The sequence below is a fragment of the Artibeus jamaicensis genome, unplaced genomic scaffold, assembly GCF_021234435.1.
Source record: "Artibeus jamaicensis isolate MK-2021 breed Jamaican fruit bat unplaced genomic scaffold, CSHL_Jam_final contig_233, whole genome shotgun sequence".
In the NCBI taxonomy this organism is placed as follows: domain Eukaryota; kingdom Metazoa; phylum Chordata; class Mammalia; order Chiroptera; family Phyllostomidae; genus Artibeus; species Artibeus jamaicensis.
In genome coordinates, this window is record NW_026521486.1 from 13,655,872 (window position 1) to 13,680,549 (window position 24,678).

Sequence of the window (24,678 nt, forward strand, 5' to 3'; positions counted from 1 at the left end):
AAGTTACATATTAACAGTAAAAAGGTAGTATCCTTATCAAGGTTTTTTGTTTTCTTAATAGTTTGCTTAATAATTGACTGAAATCCTTTCTAGAAGAACATGTAAAATTAAATTTGCTTTTATTTTCAAGTGCCGGTTCGTTAAAAATATTTTTGAAAAAAAAAAGCAAAATATTTATGTAAAGCTAATTAAAACTATCTCTGAAGTAGCCTGACAAATTAAGAAAGCCCACCCAAATCAACTGCAGAAGAAACAATCTACCGTACATATACATGAGTTCCACTACATAACAACCGTGACACAGTCAACTTTGAGAGTTGAAACACGACACATTTGCTTTACCAGGCTGGAAACATCATATAACATTTCTTAAATCAGGTCTATTCATAGGCTTTCCTGCAATATTTTTTTAAAAAAACACATAAGCATACATGTTTTAAGTGTGAAAATTATGTTACCTTGCATGTTTGGTGCTGCTGAAGAATCTGATGCTGCAGCTTGGTACGGCAAGTCAGTATTCAACTGCAAAAGATAGCCCTCAACTGTAGGCACTTCATCCCATTTGACATGAAATGAGTTGGTAGTGGCTTTGATCAGTTGTACTTGTGATGGTGCCTGTGGCTTCTCTAAAGAACAATATTGATATTATAAGCTTCAAATGTATTAACAGTTTGCCTATAAAGTTTGTGTGGACCTGAAGCTCTGAAAATGTCAGCAATGAATATTTCATCTGATTACTGAGAGAGAGAAAATTTACTCATATGAACATAGCTATGGTAGGTCAAATGAAAATAATTTGGGGTTCTGATTCTATTTATTTATTTAATTCCTTATACAAATAAACCTATAAATCATCTAGTTCCAAGCTATTTGGGCCATCATAGTCAGAAAAAATGTTTAATTCTAGAAGGTGGGGGACGGGGGATGACAACCAAGTATTATATAATTATAGCTACATAATTTTACATTCTCTAAGATTTTAATTTTATGAGCCACATTTTAGCCAACACTTATACGTGTTAGAAATACTGTTAATGCCAGGTGATTTGGATGTGACGTTTTGGAAAAACTCATCTTCTTCAAAGCTAATACTCTCTTATCAAAACTTGTACTACCCAAAACAGGTAATTACTTTGGTATAAAACATTACCAACATTTCCAAAACAAATCACAATCACAGGTTCTTAGAACTAGAAAAAAGGATCTGAGATTATTTCTATTACATCCTTTTCCTTTTAGTTTACCTACCAAATCAAAGAACTCACAATTCCAGAGGGAGTACATCACATCTTTGCATAGTTAGATGAGAAAACTTTAGTGAACTGAAATCTATAAATAATTGAATCTTTACAGAGCACATCTAATATCTTTTTTAAAAATATATTTTATTGATTATGCTATTACATTTGTCCCATTTCCCCCCCTTTATTCCCCTCCACCCTTACTCCCTCCCACCCACATATCCCGACTTTAGTTCATGTCCATGGGTTGTACATGTAAGTTCCTTGCCTTCTGTATTTCCTATACTACTCTTAACCTCCTCCTATATTCTACCTGCCATTTATGCTACTTATTCTCTGTACCTTTCCCCCTCTCTTTCCCTTCCACTCCCCTGCTGATAACCCTCCATGTGATCTCCATTTCTGTGGTTCTGTTCCTGTTCTAGTTGTTTGCTTAGTTTGGTTTTTTTTTTAGGTGTGGTTGTTAATAACTGTGAGTTTGTTGTCATTTTACTGTTCATATTTTTAATCTTTTTCTTAAATTTTTGTAATTTTAATATTTAACATTTCTGTAATAAAGACTTGGTGATGATAAACTCCTTTAACTTGGCCTTGAAGCACTTTCTCTGCCCTTCCATTCTAAATGAAAGCTTTGCTGGATAGAGCAATCTTGGGTGTAGGTCCTTGTCTTTCATGACTTGGAATACTTCTTTCCAGCCCCTTCTTGCCTGCAAGGTTTCTTTTGAGAAATCAGCTGACAGTCTTATGGGCACTCCTTTGTAGGTAACTGTCTCCTTTTCTCTTGCTGCTTTTAGGATTCTCTCCTTATCTTTAATGTTGGCTAATATAATTATGATGTGTGTTGGTGTGTTCCTCCTTGGGTCCAACTTCGTTGGGACTCTCTGAGCTTCCTGGACTTCCTGGAAGTCTATTTCCCTTGCCAGATTGGGGAAGTTCTCCTTCATTATTTGTTCAAATAACTTTCAATTTCTTGCTCTTCCTCTTCTCCTCTGACACCCCTATGATTCGGATGTTGGAATGTTTAAAGATGCCCTGGAGGTTCCTAAGCCTCTCCTCACTTTTTCAAATTCTTGTTTCTTCATTCTGTTCCAGCTGAATGTTAATTTCTTCCTTCTGGTCCCCAGCATTGATTTAAGTCCTGGTTTCCTTCTTGGCACTGTTGGTTCTCTGTACATTTTCCTTTATTTCACTTAGCATAGCCCTCATTTTTTCATCTAATTTACTACCAAATTCAACCACTTCTGTGAGCATCCTAACTACCAGTATTTTGAACTGTGTATCTGATAGGATGGTTATCTCTTCCTTACTTCATTGTATTTTTTTCTAGAACTTTGATCTGCTCTTTCATTTGGGCCATATTTTTTTACTTTGCCTGTTATGTAGTAAGGGGTGGAGCCTTAGGCATTCACCAGGGTGGGGCAACCCATATCACTGGGTTGTGACGCTATATGTGGCGGCAGGGTCAAGAGGGAACAATGGCACCTGCTCCGCTCCCTGCCAGTTTTCAGTCACTTCCCTGGCTCCCACAATCAAACTGGGCCCTTCTGGCGCTGATTGCCGGGTGGGTAGGCTCCTGTATGTTCTAGGACCCTGTGGGTCTCTCCAACGAACTCTCCTGTGAGGCTGGGAGTTTCTCTTGCTGCCGCCTCAACCCACACAGGTGTTTTCAATCAGTGGTTTGAAGCTTTATTTCTCCATGCTGGGGCCCTGGGTTAGTGGCCTCTCTCGCTCCCCAGTTGTTCCTCTGGGTTTATCTGTGTGGGAATGTGGGACTGCCCAGCCCACAACTGCCGCCTTGCTGGGCCCACCAGCCGCCCCCTTGCCCACCCTGGTCTGTCAGCCTCCACCTGGCAGTGAGCCCTCTCCACCCAGCTTCCTGCCTCCACCCCTCCTACCGGTCTGGAGGGATGTTTCTTCTTTAACTCCTTGGTTGTCAGACTTCCATACAGTTCAATTTTCTGTCAGTTCTAGTTGTTATTTTGTTCTTAAATTTGTTGTTGTCCTCCTACTGGCTGTGTGCGGGGGCACAGTGTGTCTACCTATGCCTCCATCTTGGCTGGCAGTCTCATAACAACTTTTCTTCTAATGTCTGTCTCTTTATCATTTAGAGTGGGGGGTCAGTGAACTATGGCTCATGTGCCTGTTTTTATAAATAAAATTTTATTGGAACAAAGGTATGCTTACTATGTATTGTGTATGACTGCTTTCATGCTACAACAGAGTTGAGTAGTTATAACAGAGACCAAATGGCCTTCAAAGCCTAAAATATTTACTACCTGTGCCTTTACAGAAAAAATATGATGGGCCTATTTTAGAGGATAATTAAGCCTAGTTCCTTCTCCTTCAAGAATTTACACCCCCATGTAAATTCTTCCATGTCTCTATTTGCAATCCAGTTTACTTATGTTTCTCAAAGTGAGGCAACCCATACCTGAACAAAGCAGACAATAAGAAGCCAAGTACAGGAGGTATACCACCCACACAGCAGAAGTTATATGAAGAAAGAATAGGGAAAACAGTAGGGTGCAAATCAATGAAATCAAGAAAATTGAAAAGGTCCACTGAGTACTCAACACGATAGATACACAACAGGCCCATCATCATGAAAGTTACGGACAAGGGAACAAAGAAAAAAAATCCTCAAAGCTATCAGGAGTGAGGGGAAGGGTTACATTTAAAAGAACCCCCAAATCACAAGTGGTCTGGATTTTTCAACAAAAACACTAGAAGCTTGAATACAATATAACAATGTTCTCAAAATTCTTAAGGATAATGGCTTCTAATGCAGAATTCTATTTCCATGCTAACCACCAACTAAAATGAAATATTTTTAAACAACGCAAGATTTCAAAATAAATTTGTCACCTATGCACCCTTTTCTTGGGATGTGTTTCATAAAAAATGAGGAAGTAAACTAAGGAAAAACATATGGGATGCAGGAAAGGAGGAATCCAGCATAAGTGAGAGGCAAAACACATCCCCAGGAAGATGATGAGGGAGACGCCAAGATGATCCCTCTGCTCAGTTTGTGGAGGGCAATCATCCTACACTGGAGCAGCAGAAATCTCTTCAAGATGGTGAAATTTGATAGGACATCTGTGCATCTAACCATAATGAAAGAAAGTTCAAGCAAATAACAGAGTATGAATCGAGTTAGAGGTAAATACATATAAATCTAAAACAAACAAAAGAGACAATTATTAATCCATTACAAATCAAAAATGGTACAAAGGAGGTATTCACAGTGTTTTCCCTATGGCTAATCTGCCAACAGTGTTTATATAGTCATGATGTGAACCCTGAATGTTCATCTAACAAAATTATGATGTAGTTATATTGAGAGAATAGGGAATAGTGGGAAAAAATAAATCCTTAACTTTCATAGTAGAAAGTGAGCATATTATGCCTAAACTGAAAAAAATTGAAGTAACAATTTATTTATGTTACATGTAGATATGCAAGTAAACACCAAAAAATTGTTTAACGGAGTTAAAAACAGATGCTTGTGAAGCAAGGAAAACAGGAGAAGAGTGGGGGCAAAAGACCACTATTCATAATATGGAATTATATTACTCTTTTAAATATTACCAAATGCACAAAGTCTAAAAGTGAAAAAAGGCTAGATGAAGAGCCCTCACTCCCCACCCACAAAAATTGATGCTAACTTATCAAAAGAAAAAGCAAAATGGCCCTTGTGATAGGGGCCATGATTACTTTTAGGTAAATATTCATGTCTAATGCCTTTTACAGAAAGATTTATGGAAAAAAATGGCCATTCAGAGCTAATGACTTTCATCTTTTTAAAAGTCACATATCCCTTACAGCACCTGCTTAAAATGACATATTTGCTGAGAAAAACTTATAGGTACACATTTTCCTTCCAGTCTCAGAGGATGAAGTTTATTCTTAGGCTTCAGTTAATGCCCACTTTCAAAGATGAATCATTAATTTGGATTTTCCTCCCTGCTTTCTAGTATGTGCTTCTTTCATAGTCTCTAACTTTGTTCCATTTATTATTTTTCAATTGTGAATTTAAAAACTGAACTGTTTTTTCATTACCAAAGTAATGCATGCTATTGCAGAAAATAGAAAAGAGAAAACCTTTTAAGAAAATGTATAATTTCATCCCTTAGATAATACTTTGATACACAGTGCATCCTTCAAGATTTTTCAGTTTATACATTTAAAACTCCTGGACTCATGGGTGTGTTTTATCATCCGCTTTTCTCATATTACAACACATATTACACCTCCAGATCTGACTTCTCTACTGGCCTCTGCTGGAGGCCTCTACTGGAGGCCAGTAGAGAAAGCAGATCTTGTTATTTCATGGTCTCAGCCTACTTGATATTGTTATTTCATGGTCTCAGCATGGTCTAAATGGAACTCATCAGTCTTCCCCATCTCAGTAAATGAAAATACCACCAAGTTTTTCATACTAGAAACTACATCCTTGCCCTGGCTGAGTGGCTCAGTTGGTTGGTAGGACGTCCCACACAGCAGACGGCTCCAGGTTCAATTTCCAATCAGAGCATATATACCCACATTGCTGGTTCAATCCCTGGTCAGAGCATGTATGAGAGACAACTGACTGATGTTTCTCACATCAATTTCTCTCCCATTTCTCTCTTTCTGTCCCTCCCTCCCCCTTCTGCTCTCTCTAAAATCAATGAAGCATATCCTCAAGAGAGTATTTAAAAAAAACAACTCCATCCTCCACTCCTCGTTCTGTCATCTGCTACAGCCAATTCATCAGCTAGTTCTGGCAATCACAACTCCAAAATATATTCTGAATGTATCCATTTCTCCTCGTTCCACTGTCACCACTACAGTCTAAGACGTCTTGACTACTGCAAAAGCCTCCTAACTTGTCTCCCACGTGTGCACTTTTGACCCCTCTAACACATTTTCCATGCAACTGCAGTGACCATTTCAAAATATCCAATAGATCATGGTATGTTTCTCCTTCAAACTGATAAATAACTGACCTTGCACTTTAAAAACAATTTACACTTTTCTACGATGTTGGAGGCCCTGCATGACCTGTCTGCCCTATTGTCACCTCTCCAAGCTCCATTGCTGTCCTCCCCACTTTTCCTCAGCTCCAATCTGCTCCCAAACATGCCAAGTATTCCCACCTCGGGGCCCTTGTACTTGCTGTTTACTCACCCCCCTTGCACTTTTCCTCCAGCCTCTTCTGTAACTAGCATCTTCTCACCATCTGGAGTGCACCCCAGATGCCATCTCATCCTTTCCTAGAGACCCATTCTGAAGCAGCCGCCCCCTTCATTTCCAGTACCCCCACTACTATCTCATTGTTCTCTCTTACTGTCTTCACATGATGACCAGAAACTGAGCTTACTTTGTTAATTCCATTATTGTCCGTCATCTCCTTGTCCTCACAGTCTTTTAGAATAAGAGTTCTTTGACAGCAGGAACATTATCAGTCTCATTCACTGCTATATTTTTAACATTTGGGATAATTCCCGATACACAGCTGTCTATCAATAAATATTTACTGAAAAAGTAGATGTGAGTTCCATATTTAAAAATTTTCTTGGTGTTGTAAGTTTTTGAAAAATACTTTATTTTGAAATAATCTTAGATATAGAAAAGTTGCAAAGAATTCCCAAATACCCTCTACTCTATTTCCCTCTAATGCTAACACATTTGTTAAAACTAAGAAGTTAACTAAGTATAGACTATTGGGATTTCACCGGATTTTCAATTAATGTCTTTTTTGTTCCAGGAAGGAGCCAGCTTGCATTCAGTCATCATGTCTCCTAAGTCTCCTCCAATGTGTGACTATTTCTCAGTCTTTTCTTGTTTTTCAGCACTTTGAAAATTTGAACAGTAGTGTCCACATAATCTGTACAATGTCTAGAATGTCTGTCAATTTGGGTTTGTCTGATATGTTCTCATAGTTAGGGTGGGGTGATGGATTTTTGGAAAAAGTATCACAAAAGAGAAATTTGTTTTTATCCCACACTATGGAAGGCAGGGGTAAATGATATCAACATTAGTGACATTAACCCTGATTACTTGATTAAAGTGCTATTTGCCAGGTTCCTCCTCTGTCAAGATTCTATTTTTGTCCCCTTCCCATGCTCTCTTCTTTAGAAGGAAGTGACTAGCCCTGGCTGGTGTGGCTCAGTGAACTGAGTGCCAGCCTGGGAACCAAAAGGTTCCCAGTCCTATTCCCAGACAAAGCACATGCCTGGGTTTCAGGACAGCTCCCCAGCTGGGGGAGCATGAGAGGTAACCACACATTGATGTTTCTCTCCTTCTCTTTCCCCCTCCCCTCCTCACTCTAAAAATAAATAAATAAAATCTTAAAAAAAAAAAAGAAGGGAGTCACTAAATCCAGTCTGCCTTCAAGGACAGAGAAATTAAGAAACTCTCTTGGAGTGGAAAGTATCTACATATATTATTTCTTCCATGCATTTTTAATTATGGAAAAGATAGGCAGTGGCATTTACAGTAAATCTAAAAAGATGGACATTAATTGAATATTTATTTACCTAAAGGAAAAACTGTATCTGTTAAATAATCTTACCTACCAGTATCAAGATACCAAAGATCCTTGCAGCACACCTGACTATTTAGTGCTTTTCTGTAGCCATCTCTTCCACTCCAAAAATATAATCGAGTGCCAATTGCAACAGCACAGTGCCCAGCTCTTGGTCTTGGTCTTGAATTTTTTTTATCTTCCTGAGAATCTGATACTAGGGTGGTCCACTCTGCTGTATCTGAAAAGATAGAAACATCCAAGATTAACCTACTATTCTTAAACTACAATACAAAAATTATTTTGTTAATAAGTTCGACTTCAATAAGTAACTCTTAAAAGACTCACCGAGATTTAGGTAAGAAAATGAACTGGTACATTTCCATTCACTATCATGAGGTGAAGTCTCAATATTTTCCCCCTTATGTGGAACCCATCCACCAAAAATGTACATCCTAAAAAACAAACAAACAAAAAGAATGTAAAGTAGCTGATCTTTTTCCTAAAGCTTTAATTTTATTTTTTAGATTTAAAATGCTAATAATAGACTTAAATTTCTTCTTTGTTGACATCAACTGACACTTGTCAATGTCAAGGTAATGGAAACAAGATCATGAATCAAGTGAAGTGCTCAAGAAGTAAACTTCTTTTAAGAGTTTACAATTTTATGAAGCAATAAAGATCAAAATTATTTCTCTCTGGCAAGTTCTTCAAAGTGGGAGACATTTCAATTATTATACTTTTGAAAATTAATATTGCATGTAATATACTAAGGGTATCTCAGTCGGAAAGATACTGAAATGATCCAAGACATTCAAAGTCTAATTCAGAATTGTATGCACGCAGTAACTAAAGAGGGTTGAGTTTCATATAATTTTGATATCACTCAAAAAAAAAAACTTCAAACTTTTTTCTTAGGGCCTGAGGGGTTTTTGAGACATGTCTAATGGCTACTAAAGGAGAAAAGCTCATCCCACAGAGTTTGGGGCCCATGTGACCTCAAGCCAATAAGAGAAACTCTATTTTTATGCTTTTATATTAGAATTCCAATGAAAAGCTGCATTTTATAAAAGGGTTCTGCTGTTTGGGACTTCCGCCAAGATGGAGGCGTAGGTGAAAACACTTTGCCTCCTCGCACAACCAAATCTAAAAAGAACAAAGTTTTAACAACAATAAACGCAATCAAACCACAGAAAATCAAATACAGAGCCCGAAAACAACGAAACACTCAGCTAAACCGGTGACAGGGCTGAAACCAGCAGCAGAGCAGGTCGAGCAAAAAAGATCCCCCGAACCCGGATGGCATGCAGGCAGCCAAGGGCGCGGATCCCAGGTGTGGGCTAGCTATGAGCGGACACAGGGAAGAGGCGAGGCTGGCTGTCTGCGGTTGCATTTATCTGCACGCAGATAAACTAGCATTGAGACTGACTGCGCAGGCCCCGACACAGGGTGGTGGGCTCCCACGTTTGTGCTCAGATAAACAGGTGGGGGTGAGCAGTGAGGCGGACCAGGCCAGCGGGGAGGACCGCCATTGCTCCCTCTCTGACCCCGCCCCCACATACAGCGTCACAAACCAGCAACCTGGGTGGCCCCGCCCTGGTGAACATCTAAGGTGCCTCTCCTCATACGTAACAGGTACAAACAGATCAAAACATGGCTCAAGAACAACTCAAAGCCCCAGAGCCGATAAATCTAAGTGATGAAGAAATAGCTAAACTTTCAGATGCACAGTTCAAAACACTGGTGATCAGGATGCTCACAGAAGTGGTTGATTTTAGTCACAAATTAGAGGAACATATGTAGGCTAAACTAATTGAAATGAAGGGAAATGCACAGGAAACCAATAGTAATGGAAAGGAAACTGGGACTCAAATCAAGGAAGCAGACCAGAAGGAAGGAAAAAATGACCAAACAGAAAAATATGAAGAAACAGGAATTCAAAAAAATGAGGAGAGGCTTAGGAACCTCCAGGACATCTTTAAACGCTCCAACGTCCGAATTATAGGAGTACCAGAAGGGGAAGAGGAACAGTCACGAGTGGAAAACTTATTTGAACAAATAATAAAAGAGAACTTCCCCATTCTGGCAAAGGAAATAGACTTCCAGGAAATCCAGGAAGCTCAGAGAGTCCCAAAGAAGTTGGACCCAAGAAGGAACGCACCAAGGCACATCATCATTATATTAGCCAAGATTAAATGAAGGAGAGAACCCTAGAAGCAGCAAGAGATAAGGGGACAGTCACCTACAAAGGAGTTCCCATCAGACTGTCAGCGGATTTCTCAAAAGAGACCTTACAGGCAAGTGGCTGGAAAGAAGTATGCCAAGTCATGAAAACCAAAGACCTACAACCAAGATTGCTCTATCCAGCAAAGCTTTCATTTAGAATGGAAGGACAGATAAAGTGCTTCTCAGATAAGATCAAATTCAAGGAGTTCATCATCACCAAGGCCTTATTATATGAAATGTTAAAGGGACTTACTAAGAAAAAGAAGATAAAAAAGATGAACAGTGAAAGGACAGCAAACTCACAGTTATTAACAACCACACCTAAAACAAAAGCAAATTAAGAGGACAGCTAGATCAGGAGTGAACCATAGAAATGGAGATCACGTGGAGGGTTAGCAACAGGGGAGTGGGAGAAGGAGAAGGGGGTAGAAGGTACAGAAAGTAAGTAGCATAGACAGTAGATAGAAAATAGATGGGGGAGGGTAAGAATAGTTGGGGAAATATAGAATCTAAAGAACTTGAGACACGTGTTCATGAACTAAATGGGGGGGAATGGTGGGCAGGGATGTGCAGGGTGGAGGGGAATGAAGGGGGGAATAGAACAAATGTAATGGCATAATCAATAAAGTAAAAAAATATATTTAAAAAAGGGTTCTGCTGTTTTAAAAAATGTCTATTTTATTTCTATTTTTTAAAAAGAATTAATGAGATTCTAAATTACAACTAGTTGTTTTCTAAAACACTGTATTTTGTCTATTGTTTTAAAATGAACTAATAAATATGGTGACAGAAGGAGGCTTGACTTTGGGTGGTGAACACACAATGCAATATACAGATAATGTATTACAAAATTGTGTACTTGAAACCTATATAATTTTATTGACCATTATCACTCCAATAAATAAAATTTATAATAAAAAAAGAACTAATGAGGTTCTAAATTACAGTTAGTTGTTTCCTAAAACATAACTTTCAAGGTAAAGCCCCTACACAAATAAATACTTAATTAAGTTCTACTTAAACAATACTTCTACTTCTGGCCCAGGGTTGCACAAATAAGGGAACTTGTTAATGATAGTAATGGCTAACCAGTAATCAGTGCTCTCTGGGTACCAGGTGCTGCTCGAAGCATTTTATATGTATTAATGCATTTAATCCTCATGACCACTTTGTGAAGTAGATTTGATTGTTAACTGAGGAAATTGAGATACAGACAAGTTAAGGTTTCTTGACTCAGATCACACAAGACAAACAGCAAAGCTGAAAGTTCCTGAATTCAGGCAATCTGGTTACAGGGGTAACTCCATCAAAAGTTTAACCATTGAGTAACCGTTGAGTACTCAGGTATATTGAGTACATACCTGAGTACTAATGAAGCACTACCAAGAACATGTAAAAAGAAACAGTGAGGCGCTGGCCAGTGTGGCTCAGCAGGTTGGAGCATTGCCCTGTAAACCATAAGGTCATGGATTCGATTCCTGGTTAGGGAAGGAGGGGCAACCTATCCATGTTTCTCTCGCTCCCTCTCTTCCTCCCTTCCCTTCTCTCTAAAGTCAATAAGCATGTCTTCAGGTGAGGATAAAAAAAACGAAGCGGTGAGGTATGTCAAACCTGTCCATGGAGGACAGGTCAGCTTGACAACGCTGTTTTACACTGACGTAATACCTACTACTCCTGCAAGGCATTGTAAGGAATGTAAAAAAGTGTGAGGCAGCATGATAAGATAATGGCACAGTAAATATTTTAGCTTCTGTAGGCATATTTTTTAGCTTCAGTAAGCACAATCAAACATTAGTAAATTTAATATTTCCAAGAAAATACTAACATCGCTCTTCTTTGTGTGTATCTTTAAGTTGGTTTAAAAACAAAGTAAAAGCAAAAAACCACCATACTTGTTTCCTATAACACTGGCTGTGTGAAGGCTTCGTGGAAGCGGCACTGTCCCTTTAGTTTCTGGTTTTGACCATGACATAGTTTCTAAAAGTAAAAATAAGTACATTATCAACTTGATCTAATAGCAGCAAACTATCTCAACTTGCAGAATTTAAACAATTTAAACCCAAAAGGACTTACTAAATGTTTCAAAACTGTTACTTGAATTTCAGTTTAAAATAAACATTTCTACTGACATAAATTGCCAGTCACAGAAATCTATTTACACTTGATTGTTAGTACTTGTAATAGAGAGGTGTATTTTGACACCTCTCTAAATAGAGAAGTATTTAAACAATACTTCTACTTCTGGCCCAGTTGCACGAATAAGGGAACTTATTTGAATTAAGGATTTTAACATTTTAAGTAAGAGTACACTGTGCAGAAGACAGTCAAAAGTAAGAGGCACGCCTACTCTCTAATTATTCATTCCTAGGATTTCTTTAAAAAGAGCTACTCAAGGGTTTTTCACTGACCAGTAATAACATTACTAATGTTATATTTCCTGTAGATAGAGTAATCATATAAATTTGATGATCCCCGACTGGGACACTTTACAGAGTGACAGTGGGTACCATTGATAATTATATGGGACAATAAGCATGAGCCAGGACCCTCGGAAGCAAACCAGGACATATGGTGGTCCTACTTATAGGAAGTACAAAGGAGTTACTGTCATAAAACACTCATTTGTTCGACCAGCAATCGCTGGTTGACCAGCAACCACTCTTATCATACATACCCCAGCTGCCCCGGTGATGGCTTCAAGTACTAGTTATAAACCTAAGTTCAACTCAATAAATACTATATAAAAATATTTTTCAAAGAATTTTTATATTTGCATTTATTAATCCTAAGCAATTCCTGAGCCTGAATCAAGTTAAGCTTACCTAAGTCAAGTTGCCATAGGTCGTCCAGGCGAGCACCACACATTCCACCAAAAACGTACATTTTAGGGCTCCCAGAATCTTTTCTGCAATATATAACAGCTGTGTGGGATTCTCTTGGAGAAGGCACCGTCCCTTTAGTCACTGGAATGCTCCAACCCACAACACCAGAACCGTGCTGTAGTTCCAACTCATAGAAATCATTTAAATACCTAAGATATGAAAGAAACAAAAACACTAGCATAATATATACATTTTATTTGCTTCTATCTATAAAGTTAATATATACTATGAAAAATTCATATAGTGCAGAAAGGCACTGTAAGAGCAGAAACCCTGTACCTCATTCATTCAACGCATTTATCAAATACTACTGTGTGTCAGGCACTCTTCTGGGAGTAAGTAGAACAGAAGACATCTAAAACATTTCTGCCATCAGTTAGCCAACACTCTTGTTGATAAAAGCAATCTTGACGGTTTCAAAACATAGCCATAAATTCTCTGACACTCTTCCCATCAGGAATTAGGGTCTATGTTCTCTCCCTTGATTCTGGGCAGGCCCGTGACTGCCTCAACTAGTGAGTATGATGAAGTGACACTATGTGGCTCCTGAGGCTGAGTCACAGAAGGCCCATGTAGCTTCGCTCTGGAATCCTGAATCAAAATGTAAGTCCAACTATCCCCAAACCACCATCTAGAGAAGTCATCAGTAGGCGCATAAAATGGCAGTCCCAGGTGAGTCCACCCCTCAGCCCTCAGCTGAGGGACCACACGTGCAGTCATGCAACCATTCGTGCGTTCCATCTGAGGGCCTGGTCATCATCGCCTCGTCCTGTCCAGATCCCTAATACACAGAATCCATGAGCATAATCAAATGGTTTTTTGGATCACTAACTTGTGGGGAGGTTTATTACGTGGTACAAGTTAATCAGAAAAATCACTATGAATATCTACATATGTATAAATGAGGCATACTGCAAATGCTGTTTTGCAAATTCTCTTTTGTTTTAAAATGTCACTGTACTATTATAACAATGTCCTACATTTGTTTTTACTCTAGAAACTGGCATAAACTTCTCATCTGTGACATGTTTTCAATTTTTTCAGCAAAATGGTATTTACAGAAATTTATTTCCTCTGAAATGACTACTCAAGTATGAAGGTAGCTCAATTGGTTAGTGTCATCCTGATATGACAAAGTTGCAGGTTCGATCCCTGGTCAGGGCACATATAGGAATCAACCAATGAATGCATAAATAAGTGGAACAACAAATCAATGTTTTTCTCTCTGTCTCTCTCCCTGTTCTCTTCCTCTCTCTCTAAAATAATAATTAAAACAGGCAATGACAAGTGTTAGCAAGGATGTGAAGAAATTAGTAGCTTCATACATTGTTGGTGGGAATGCAAAATGGTACGGTCACTTTAGAAAATAGTTTGGTAGTTCTTAAAGAGTTAAACATAAATTTGACCAGTAATTCTACTGCTAGGTTTCTAATCAAGAGAAATGAATACATGTCCATACAAAGACTTGTATGCAAATGTTCATAGCAGCATTATTCATAAAAGCCAACAACGAGGAACAATCTAAATGTCCATCAACTGATGAATGGATAAACAAATATAGTATATCCATGCAATGACATACCTATTCAACAATAAAAAGGAAGGAACATTGTTACATCCTACAACATGACTGAATCCTCGAAAACATTACACTAAGTGAAAGAAGATAAATGCAAAAAATCATACTTGTATGAAATATCCAGAAAAGGCTAATCTGTGGAGATGAAAAGTAGATTAATGTTTGCCTGGTGATCTGGATGGGAATGAGGACTGACTGCAAAGGAATAAGCAATTTCTTTTGGGAGTGATGGACATATTCTAAAACTAAATTGTAGTGATGGTTAAAAAACACTATAAATCTACTAAAAATCATTGAATTGTACATATAAAAAGGTTGAATTTTATGGTGTGTAATTTATACTTCAATTTTTTCTAACCCTCACCCAAGAATATGTTTATTGATTTTAGAGAAAAAAGAAGAGAGAGAGAGAGAGAAATAACGATGTGAGAGAGAAACATCCATCAGTTGCATCTCACACACGCCCTGACTGGGGATTGAACCCACAACCTATGTATGCGCCCTAATTGGGAATTGAACCCACAACCTTTTGGTGTATGGGATGACACTCTAACCAACTGAGCCACCTGGTCAAGGCTATACCTCAATTTTTAAAAAGAAAAATGAATGATATAAACACACAATTTCAAAACAGGAATTGCAAATGTCCAATAAGCCATTAATAAAGTTCATTCCTAGTTTCATCAATAAAAATACCAAAATAGGGACTTCCAGCCAAGACAGAGGTGTAGGTAGATAACGCTTCACTTCTTCACACAACCAAAAGGAGGATAACAACCAATTAAAAACAAAAAACAACCAGAACTACCAGAAAATCAAGCTGTATGGAAGTCCAACAACCAAGAAGTTAAAGAAGAAACATTCATCCAGACTGGTAGGAGGGGCAAAGATGGGCACGCAGCAAGGTGATGGCTGGCAGAGGAGGTGGTTGGGGGAGCGGGGTCCCACATTCGAGTGCAGATAAGCCAGGAAGAATAACTGGGGAGTGAGACTGCACAAACCAGGATTCTTGCATGGGAAACTAAAGCCTCAAAAACCTCTGGCTGTAAAAACTTGTGGGTGTTCAGTGGCAGGAGAAACTCCCAATTTCACAGAAGAGTATGTTGGAGAGGCCCACAGGGTCCTAGAATGTATGCAAACCCACCCACCAATGAATCAGCATCAGAAGAGCCCAATCCACTTGTGGGTAGTAGGGAAAGTGACTGAAAGCAGGGTGAAAGCAGGGTAAAAGCCAAGCAGCAGCATTGTTCCCTTTGTGACCCCTCTACCACATACAGACCAGAACACAGTGAAGTGGGTTGCCCTGCCTTGGCAAATACCCAGGGCTCCACCCTTTATGACATAACAGGTGTGCCAAGACAAAGAAATATGGCCCAAATGAAAGAACAGATCAAAGCTCCAGAAAAAAACCCTAAACAACGAGAAGATAGCCAACCTATCAGATGCAGGCAGGGTTCAAAACACTGGTAATCAGGATGCTCACAAAATAGAGGAAGTAAAGGCTATGCAAACTGAAATAAAGAAAAATATACAGACTTCCGGCCAAAATGGAGGCATAGGTAGACACACTGTGCCTCCTCACACAACCAAAATAAGGACAACAACAATTTAGAAACAAAATAACCACCAGAACTGACCAAAAATTGAACCATATGGAAGTCCGACAACCAAGGAGTTAAAATAGACACATTCATTTAGACCGGTAGGAGGGGTGGAGCTGGGCAGCTGAGTACCGAGGGGTTGTGGAAAAAAAAAGTGGTGGCACCGAGCGCTCAAGTTGGCAGCGGGTGCATAAGTTGGCAGCAGGAGGACCTTGGGCACGGAGTGGCAACAAGCTGACCCAGCGAGGCGGTGATTGTGAAGCTGTGCATGGCACGCAAGGCAGCTGACTGACCAGGTAGTCCCACATTTGCACGCAGATAAACCAGGCAAAACTGGGGAGCGAGACAGACTTTGTAACCCAGGGTGTCAGCCCAGGGAAATAAAGCCTCAAAACACCGAAAAAACACCTGTGGGGGGTGAAGTGCTAGGAGAAACTCCCAGTCTCACAGGAGAGTTCATTGGAGAGACCCACAGAGGCCTAGAACATACACAAACCCACCCACCTGGAAATCAGCACCAGAAAGGCCCAGTTTGCTTGGGGGAAGCGTGGAAGGGACTGAAATCCGACAGAGAGCAAAGCCAGTGTTCCCTCTCGGATCCACCCCCACATACAGTGTCACAACTCAGTGACATGGGTTGTCCCGCCCTGGTGAACACCTAAGGCTCTGCCCCTCATATGTTACAGGTGCAACAAGACTAAAAACAAAAATGGCCCAAATGGAAGAGCAGATCAAAGCTCCAGAGCAAATACAACTAAGTAACGAAGAGATAGCTAACCTATCAGATGCTCAGTTCAAAGCACTGGTGATCAGGAGGCTCACAGAATTGGTTGAATTTGATCACAAATTAGATGAAAAAATGAAGGCTATGCTAAGTGAAATGAAAGAAAATGCACAGGGAACCTATAGTGATGGGAAGAAAAGTGGGACTCAAATCAATGGAGTGGACCAGAAGGAAGAAGGAGACAACCAAACAGAAAAGAATGGAAAAACAAGAATTCAAAAAAATGAGGAGAGGCTTAGGAACCTCCAGGACATCTTTAAATGTTCCAACATCCAAATCATTGGGGTGTCAGAAAGAGAGGAGGAAGAGTAAGAAAATTAAAACTTATTTGAAACAATAATGAAGAAAAACTTCCCCAACCTGGAGAAAGAAATAGACATGCAAGTCTAGAAAGCTCAGAGAGTCCCAAAGAAGTTGAACTCAAGGAGGAACACACCAAGAAACATTATAATTAAATTACCCAAGATTAAAGATAAGGAAAGAATCTTAAATGCAGCAAGAAAAAAGGAGAGACTTACCTACAAAGGAGTTCCTGTAAGACTATCAGCTGATTTCTCAAAAGAAACCTTACAGGCTAGAAGGGGCTAGAAAGAAGTACTCAAAGTCATGAAAAGCAAGGGCCTACATTCAGGATTACTCTATCTAGCCAAGCTATCATTTAGAATGGAAGGGCAGACAAAGTGCTTCCCAGAGAAGGTAAAGTTGAAGGAGTTCATCATTACTAAGCCCTTATTATATAAAATGTCAAAAGAACTCATCGAAGAAAAAGAAGATGATCAAAAGTATGAACAGCAAAATGATAACAAACTCAAAACTACCAAAAACTAAACCTAAAGAAAACAAATAGAACAGGAACAGAATCACAGAAATGGAGATCACATGGAGGTTATCAGCAAGGAGGGGAAGCGGGGAGAATGGGGGAAAAGGTACAGGGAATAAGAAGCATAATTGGTAGCTACAAGATAGACAGCAAGAGGTTAAAAATAGCATAGGAAGCCCTGGCTGGCATAGCTCAGTGGATTGAGGGCAGGCCTGCGAAACCACATGATTGCGGTTCAATTCCCAGTCAGGGCACATGCCTGGGTTGCAGGCCAGTTCCTGGCAGGGGACTCATGAGAGGCAACTACACATTGATGTGTCTCTCGTTCTCTCCTTCCCTTCCTCTCTAAAGATAAATAAATAAAATCTTAAGAAAAAAAACAAAAACCAACTTTCAAAAAAAAAAAGAATAGCATAGGAAACAGAGAAGCCAAAGAACGGATATGCATGACCCATGGACATGAACTAAGGGTGGGGGATGCAGGCAGGCGGCAGGAGGTGCCGAGCACAGGGGGATAAAGTGGAGGAAACAAATGGGACAACTGTAATGGCATAATCAATAAAATATACTTTAAAAAATATCAAAATAAGTCCATGACATATATTCTTCTATTAGCACTAAGAAGAGTGATATTCAGGACTGCCAAGGGTATAAGCTCTCTCATACACTGTTATTAGGAATATAATTGGTTGCCTGTCTTTGGACGTTGATTCAGGAGTACCTAACAAACTTAAATGTAAATACCCTTTGACATTGTCCCAAATTCCACTTATTACGTATCAATCTCATAAAAATTTTTATACATTTGCCCACTGACCGGTGTGGCTCACTGGACTGAGTGCCAGCCCGCAAACCAGAGGGTCGCTGGTTCGATTCCCAGTCAAGGCACACATATGGGTTGCAGGCTAGGTCCTTGGAGGGGGGCACAGTACAGGCAACCACACATTGATGTTTCTCTCCCTCTCTTTCATTCCCCCTTCCCCTCCCTCTAAAAATAAATAAAAATCTTTATAAATAAATAAATAAATAAATAAATTTATATATGCGCAAAGACTTTAATAGCAAAACAAATAAAAATATTTAAATGTCCATCACTAGGGGAATGGTTACATAATTTGCATAATTCAGACTATTTTTCAGCCTTTAAAAAAATAAGATCAATATATACCTACTGCCACGAAAAGAGCTCCAAGATATATCTTTAAAGGAAAAGAACGAAAACAAACAAGTGAACACCTGAAGTCACCAAACGAAAATAGACCCCACTTCAGCAAAAGAAAATATATGTCTGTATAGGATCAGATTAATGTTCCCAACTCTCCTCTCTCAATAAGCAAAACATACATCCCTTGATCATTACTGAGGGCTTGGCTTTATGGCTTGCTTAGACCAATGGCATGTGAACAGAAATCAATGTACTAGCTTTAATCAGCGGCTTTAAAAAGCAGTGCATGTATCTTTTTGTACCCTCAAGTAGCAGAAACTTGAGAAGCTTTCCAATTACATAAAATAACCTAAGAAAGGCTGACTCAATGTGTTACATGAAAAAGGGCCCAAAAGTTACACATCGAATTGAATTATGTGTTTGCTTATGTGGGGGATAGTGATGCTGTGAGAAAGAACTTTATATACTTTCTAATTTTTATGAGTCTCTATCTAAAAAAATCTGTGAATGGAAAAACAAAAAAGGCACGCGAAAGCATTAGTATGTCTTTAGTATTAGCGTCTGTATTAGTGTGGTAGGATAAAATTTTTTCTTCTCCAGTGTCCAAACTGCCCATGTTTAAATGTTATTTTTAAAAATAAGTTGTAATAATTATTCTACATCATTTTTAAATTTTTATTTATTTATTTTTAGAGAGAGGGGGAGGGGGAGAGAAAGAGAGAGAGAAAAATATCAATGTGTGGTGGCCTCTACATGCCCCCAACCGAGACGTGCCCTGCCTGGGAATCGAATCAGCAACCCTTTGGTTCGCAGGCCAGCACTCAATCCACTGAGCCACAAGAGCCAGGGCTTAGTAAATGCTATTTTTAAAAGTTTGAAAAAAAAAAAAAGAAACATTAATTTAATGTAGTAAAAAGACACCATATTGCGGTCATAATACTGGTGGCAATACTACAATACTGGTGGCAACCTCAAAGTGCTTTGAAAATTATGCCAACAATCTTATTTAGTTATTACAATGACAGTAAAAGGTAGGTATCTAATCACTCCAATTTCGGTGAAGGAAAATGGGTTTAGGTTACATCTACTGAAGGACATACACAGTAAGCGGTAAATCAGAAAGCAGCCTTTGAACTCTAAATCTCAAAATCTCGAGGGCCATGACAATGTGATCAAAATACTACATGAAAAGAAAAAAGGGTAGTAATGAATTGTTTGGAAAAAGGAAGAAAGAGTTGGTTCAAAAAGTAGTTGCTTGTGTGAACCACTCTAATAGCTTTCTGTCGGAAAAATGGAAATGAGGGCCTTCATTTTTTAAAAAAGATTTTATTTACTTACTTTTAGAGAGAGGGGGAGGGAGGGAGAAAGAGAGGGAGAGAAACATCAACATGAGAGAGAAACATCAGTTGGCTGCCTCTTGTACGTGCTCACTAAGGGCACTGAACCCACAACCCAGGCATGTGCCCAGATGGGAACCAAACCGGTGACCTTTCGCTTTGTGGGATGATGCCCGACCAACTGAGCCACACTGGTCACAGCAGGGCCTTCATTTTATAGTCAGATTTTTGTCATCAAATTCCCAGAGAAACCAAATTTTAAAATAACCATTTACTACTTTTCATGTTCAGTTATGACAATTAAAATACATTAGTAGTCTCAAAAGATATAAATATTTTGGTATAAGCAGTTATATTAGTATCAATTGAATAAAGATATTTGATTAGAAAGAGCATAATCTTGAAAACATTTATTCCAGGGACTAAGGAGAACACAAGTGCACACAAATCTTTATCTCTGTAAAATTTAAAACCAAAAGAGGCTAAACTTCACCCATTTTAGTAATTAAAGATGAAAGAGATGAAATGTTCTTAATCTAAATCATAAAATAAGCATTTGGTCTGAAAAGGGGTCAGCATACCTGGGCACATTGTTGTTTGAATCTTCACTTTCATTTGCCAAGCCACCAAACAAATAGCATTTGTTACCGTACAAAGAAAAGCTGTGTCCAAGCCGAGGACAAGGAGGTAAACCAGAAGAAGGGGGATGGGGCTTCACTTTTTTCCATAACCAACGACTTGCCTAAAAAAGAGCATAAATACACTCAGACAAAACCAGGTAAGCATTCCTATATTGCCAATAATGTAACATTACACTAATACATTGGCAACTGAGTCTAGTCGGAAGGCTCCAAAAAGGCACTTTGCGGACAAATGACAATTAAGCAGGTAACTTCTGGAATTAAAATAAATGTTCCAATGGAAATTCAGTCTAGTCTCCCATATTCACAACTTTCCACAATGGTAAACTAAGCTTAAAATGATAAATACTAACAGTCCTAAAATATTTTCCGAATGAAAAAGTAAATATTGTATGTAGCTTCAAGATTAAATGTAATTTATATAGTCTTACTTTCTGAAATTAGGTAACCATTAATAGTATATATTTTAACCTTTATAAGCATAAAAATCATTTAACAAACCAAACTCCAAAATGTATTCTCTAGCTATACATGCTCTCTTTATCTAAAACCATTTTTTAAAGTGAGTTGCTTATAATAAGCATAATCCACCTGCAACTGGGAATCACCTGCTGCCTGCACGATCCTGGCCCTGAGAACACATGCGCAAGTCAATGAGGGCTGTCGCGGAGGGCTCTGACTGAGACTGAGTTCACAGAGAGTCAGAATTAGACAAGATATGTAAAACTGCTATTCCTCTTTTGTATGTATTGCCAAAAAAAAAAAAAAAGATCATTAGTGTTAGGGTAAAAATTTCTATAACCAAGACAGAGGTTTTCAAAGTACTGTCTGGGGACCTGCAGCAGCAGGTGGGAACTTCCTAGGAATGCAAATGGCGAGGCCCCACCACAGACAGTATTGATTCAGAAACTCTGGACGCAGAGGCAGGGGCGAGATATCTCTTTTCAAAAGCCCTCCAGGTACTTCTTCTGCAGACTGAAGTTGAAGAATTGCACTAAAATACAAAAGCCTAAACATTTAACAGTTACAATGATGCTAAGTAGCAGATACCTTAATGACACAAATGTTCCACTGGGTATTAGAAAAAGACTTATTTTAGGAACTAGTTTTTTAGTGAAGTGGAAACAACTTCTTTTAAACTACAAAAGGTAAAGCTCATATGAGCTTAAATATACTAATGGAATATTCTGCAATCTTTTAAACAATCATAAGCAATATCATTACTACAGCTTTAGACTGAAATAATAAATCAGAAACACACTTACTTGTAACTCATATAACTCATTGCTGTATCTTCCATATTCAACCATTCCCCCAAATACCAAAATTCTGGTACCATCGCAGACAAATCCATGGGCTGCACAGCCTGGAGGGATGTCTCCTCTAACAGCTGGTAGGAACCACTGATTTGTAACTAGTCGCCAAAATAAAATGGAAAGTAATTATAATAAGCAGTTATCACAAACTATGAGTATGCACTTTGTATGTATCAACTATATCAGTGGTTCTTAATTGGGGATGATTTTGCCCTCTGGGGGCAAACTAAAATTTTTTAGTTGTTACAACTGGAGGGAGGAGGGATAGTGCTGCTGGCTACCAGTGGGTAGAGGCTAGAGACCCTGTGAAACTCGCAATTAGCCCCCTTCAACAAAGAATCCTCTGGTTCAAGTGTCAACAGCACTGTGGTTGAAAAACCCTGATCTATATCGTTCAGTGCTTACAAAAACTAGGCTTGATATCACCATCTCCATTTTACCAATGAAAAACCTGACCCAACTGATCCTGGGCAACTGGAAGAGCAAACTGCAAGCCAGACCTAACTTATTCCAAAGCTAGGGTTTTATACCATACTAAACTGTCAAATAACTTTTAAACTTTATATGGTGGGGTGCCAGGAGGAGGAGAGAGTGTAAAAATAAAATTTCCCCTACTCTACTATTTTAATAACCTTTAAATGACCCCCATGATCAAGTTGTTGGGTCAAAGAAAACTTATTACAGTACAGACCCAAAATTCAGAAATTACCCTTACACCACGGAAACAACTCTCTCACGACGGCTGGCGCATTTAAAAGAGGGAAAAAACAAATTCCAGCTTCCTTTCTAAATCTACGGAGGTACTCAAAGACGGGCCTGGCCGGCGAGGGGCACTTAGGATGTGCAGAGGTGCTCAAGCTGACAGCCCGCTTTCCGAGCGCCGCACGGCTGCGCTGCGGCGCACGCACCCAACCAACAGTGCAAAGAACTGGCGCCGGTCTCCCTCTCCGACCACTTCCCCGACAGTTAAGAGGATTACCAAGGGGGGTAAAAAATCCGAACTGCCACCTGCCAGAGACCAGGCTGTATTTGGGGTGAAAGTACTAGAGGCCTCTCATTTTTCCTCGGCACCCCAGCCCTTAGATTCTCTTTCTCCTAAGGAAGGAGAGCAGGCAAAGACGGCAGAGGTCCGGAGCAGCTCTGGTTTGGAGTTGGTTTGGGTTTTTGACAGGAGAGGGATCTCGGAGCCCTGGGGTGGGCGAGACACTGGGCAGAGGCCCAGGCAGTTGGAGTCTCTCGTGCGCCGACGTCCGCCAGGGCTGGGGCGGGAGGCGGGGGGTGGGGGTGAAGACTGGTTCAGGACCGCTCGCTAGAGGGCCGGCGCGCCCCGTTCGGGGTCCGGTGCCGCCCCGTGGGCACCGGGAAACGGAGCTGCCACTCTGGACACTGCGGGACCGGGGCCGCCTGGCCGGGCCGAGCCGCGCCCCTCGCCGCCCGCGGGAGGAGGCACTGACCCGGCGGTGACAGCTGTCAGGGCCGGGGCCGCCGCCTCGCCTCCCCTCCCCCCGCCGCGGCTCTCACAGGCGGGGCCGAAGAGCCGCCGCCGCGCCTACCCGTGTTGTAGACGTGAAGCTCGTCCGCGATGCCCTCGTTGCCCCCACCGAAGATGATCATCAACTCCCGGATGGCCACGGCCCGGTGTCCGTGCCGGGCACGGGGGACCGGCCCCGTGAAGGAAGAAACCCGCCTCCAGTTGAGGAGGCTGGGAGCCGCCATCTTCCCAACCCCCGCCCCTCTGCCCACAATGCAGCGCGCCCTCTCCGGCGCCTCGGCTCCCGGGGGAGGGCGGGGACCCGCCTCCAGCTGTGCGCGGGGGTGGGGGGTGCTGTCACGTGACCGCGGTCACCCGCGACCGGGCCGGGGGCCTTCGGGGAGCCGAGGGGTCCTGGCCGGGGAGCCCCGCCCCAATCCCACCCGCGACCGGGCTGGTCTGGGTACCCTTGGCAACGTGTTTTTGGGTGACCTTAGCAACGGCTTTGGGGTGAAAGCACCTTTCCTACCTACCAAGTCTCCTTCCCCACGCAGAGCCCCCCGTTTGGTATTTGCGAGAGAAGATACGGCGTTTTACTTTACGGTCACTTTGAGCATCTATGAAGTGCGGGAGAGTCAGATCCTTTTCACCAGGGGTGAAAAGCTGGCGTAGAAGTTGGAAGTGCGGGGAAGCTGGGAGGGGAGAGGAACGTGTCTTGGCGGAGGAGGTGACGTGAGCGCCCGGGCCTGGAGGATGCCCGCGAATGCCGGAGAGAGAGGGAGGTTGAACCAGGATACCACGACCCGGAGGGCTGCACTAAGAACACCCGAAGGAAGATCGGAGCTGAGCCTGCTGAGGCGAATCAGGCCGATCAGGTTTGCGAGGTGACACGCCAAGAAATTTAGGAACGGCCAGAGGCGCACGCTTTTTTTTGTTTGCTTTGTGTAAGCTGGTGACGTTATATACAGATTACTGTTCTATTACACTTAAGCATCTTCTGTTGTCAACCACTGTCCTAATTACCTTAGCCGTATTAATTCATTTGATCCTCCCAACAATCCAGTGAAGTAGTTACTGTTACCTCCTTTTTGTGGGTGCTGAAGTGAA

The 24,678-nt window shown here is 40.6% G+C and overlaps 1 protein-coding gene across 1 annotated transcript in view; it reads right to left on the reverse strand.

Annotated features, from left to right (window-relative positions):
* HCFC2 (host cell factor C2) overlaps nt 1–23,830 on the reverse strand; it is a 46,327-nt gene extending 22,497 nt beyond the window's left edge. Inside the window, exons 1-8 of the mRNA XM_037160215.2 lie at nt 23,654–23,830; nt 22,050–22,198; nt 20,725–20,885; nt 12,798–13,006; nt 11,868–11,952; nt 8,098–8,204; nt 7,802–7,990; nt 459–626 (exon numbers count right to left, since the gene is read on the reverse strand). Of these exons, the coding sequence (XP_037016110.1) occupies nt 459–626; nt 7,802–7,990; nt 8,098–8,204; nt 11,868–11,952; nt 12,798–13,006; nt 20,725–20,885; nt 22,050–22,198; nt 23,654–23,816 (1,231 nt within the window). The 5' untranslated portion in view covers nt 23,817–23,830. The remainder of the gene's footprint in view (nt 1–458; nt 627–7,801; nt 7,991–8,097; nt 8,205–11,867; nt 11,953–12,797; nt 13,007–20,724; nt 20,886–22,049; nt 22,199–23,653) is intronic.
* Between the last annotated feature and the right edge of the window lie 848 nt (nt 23,831–24,678).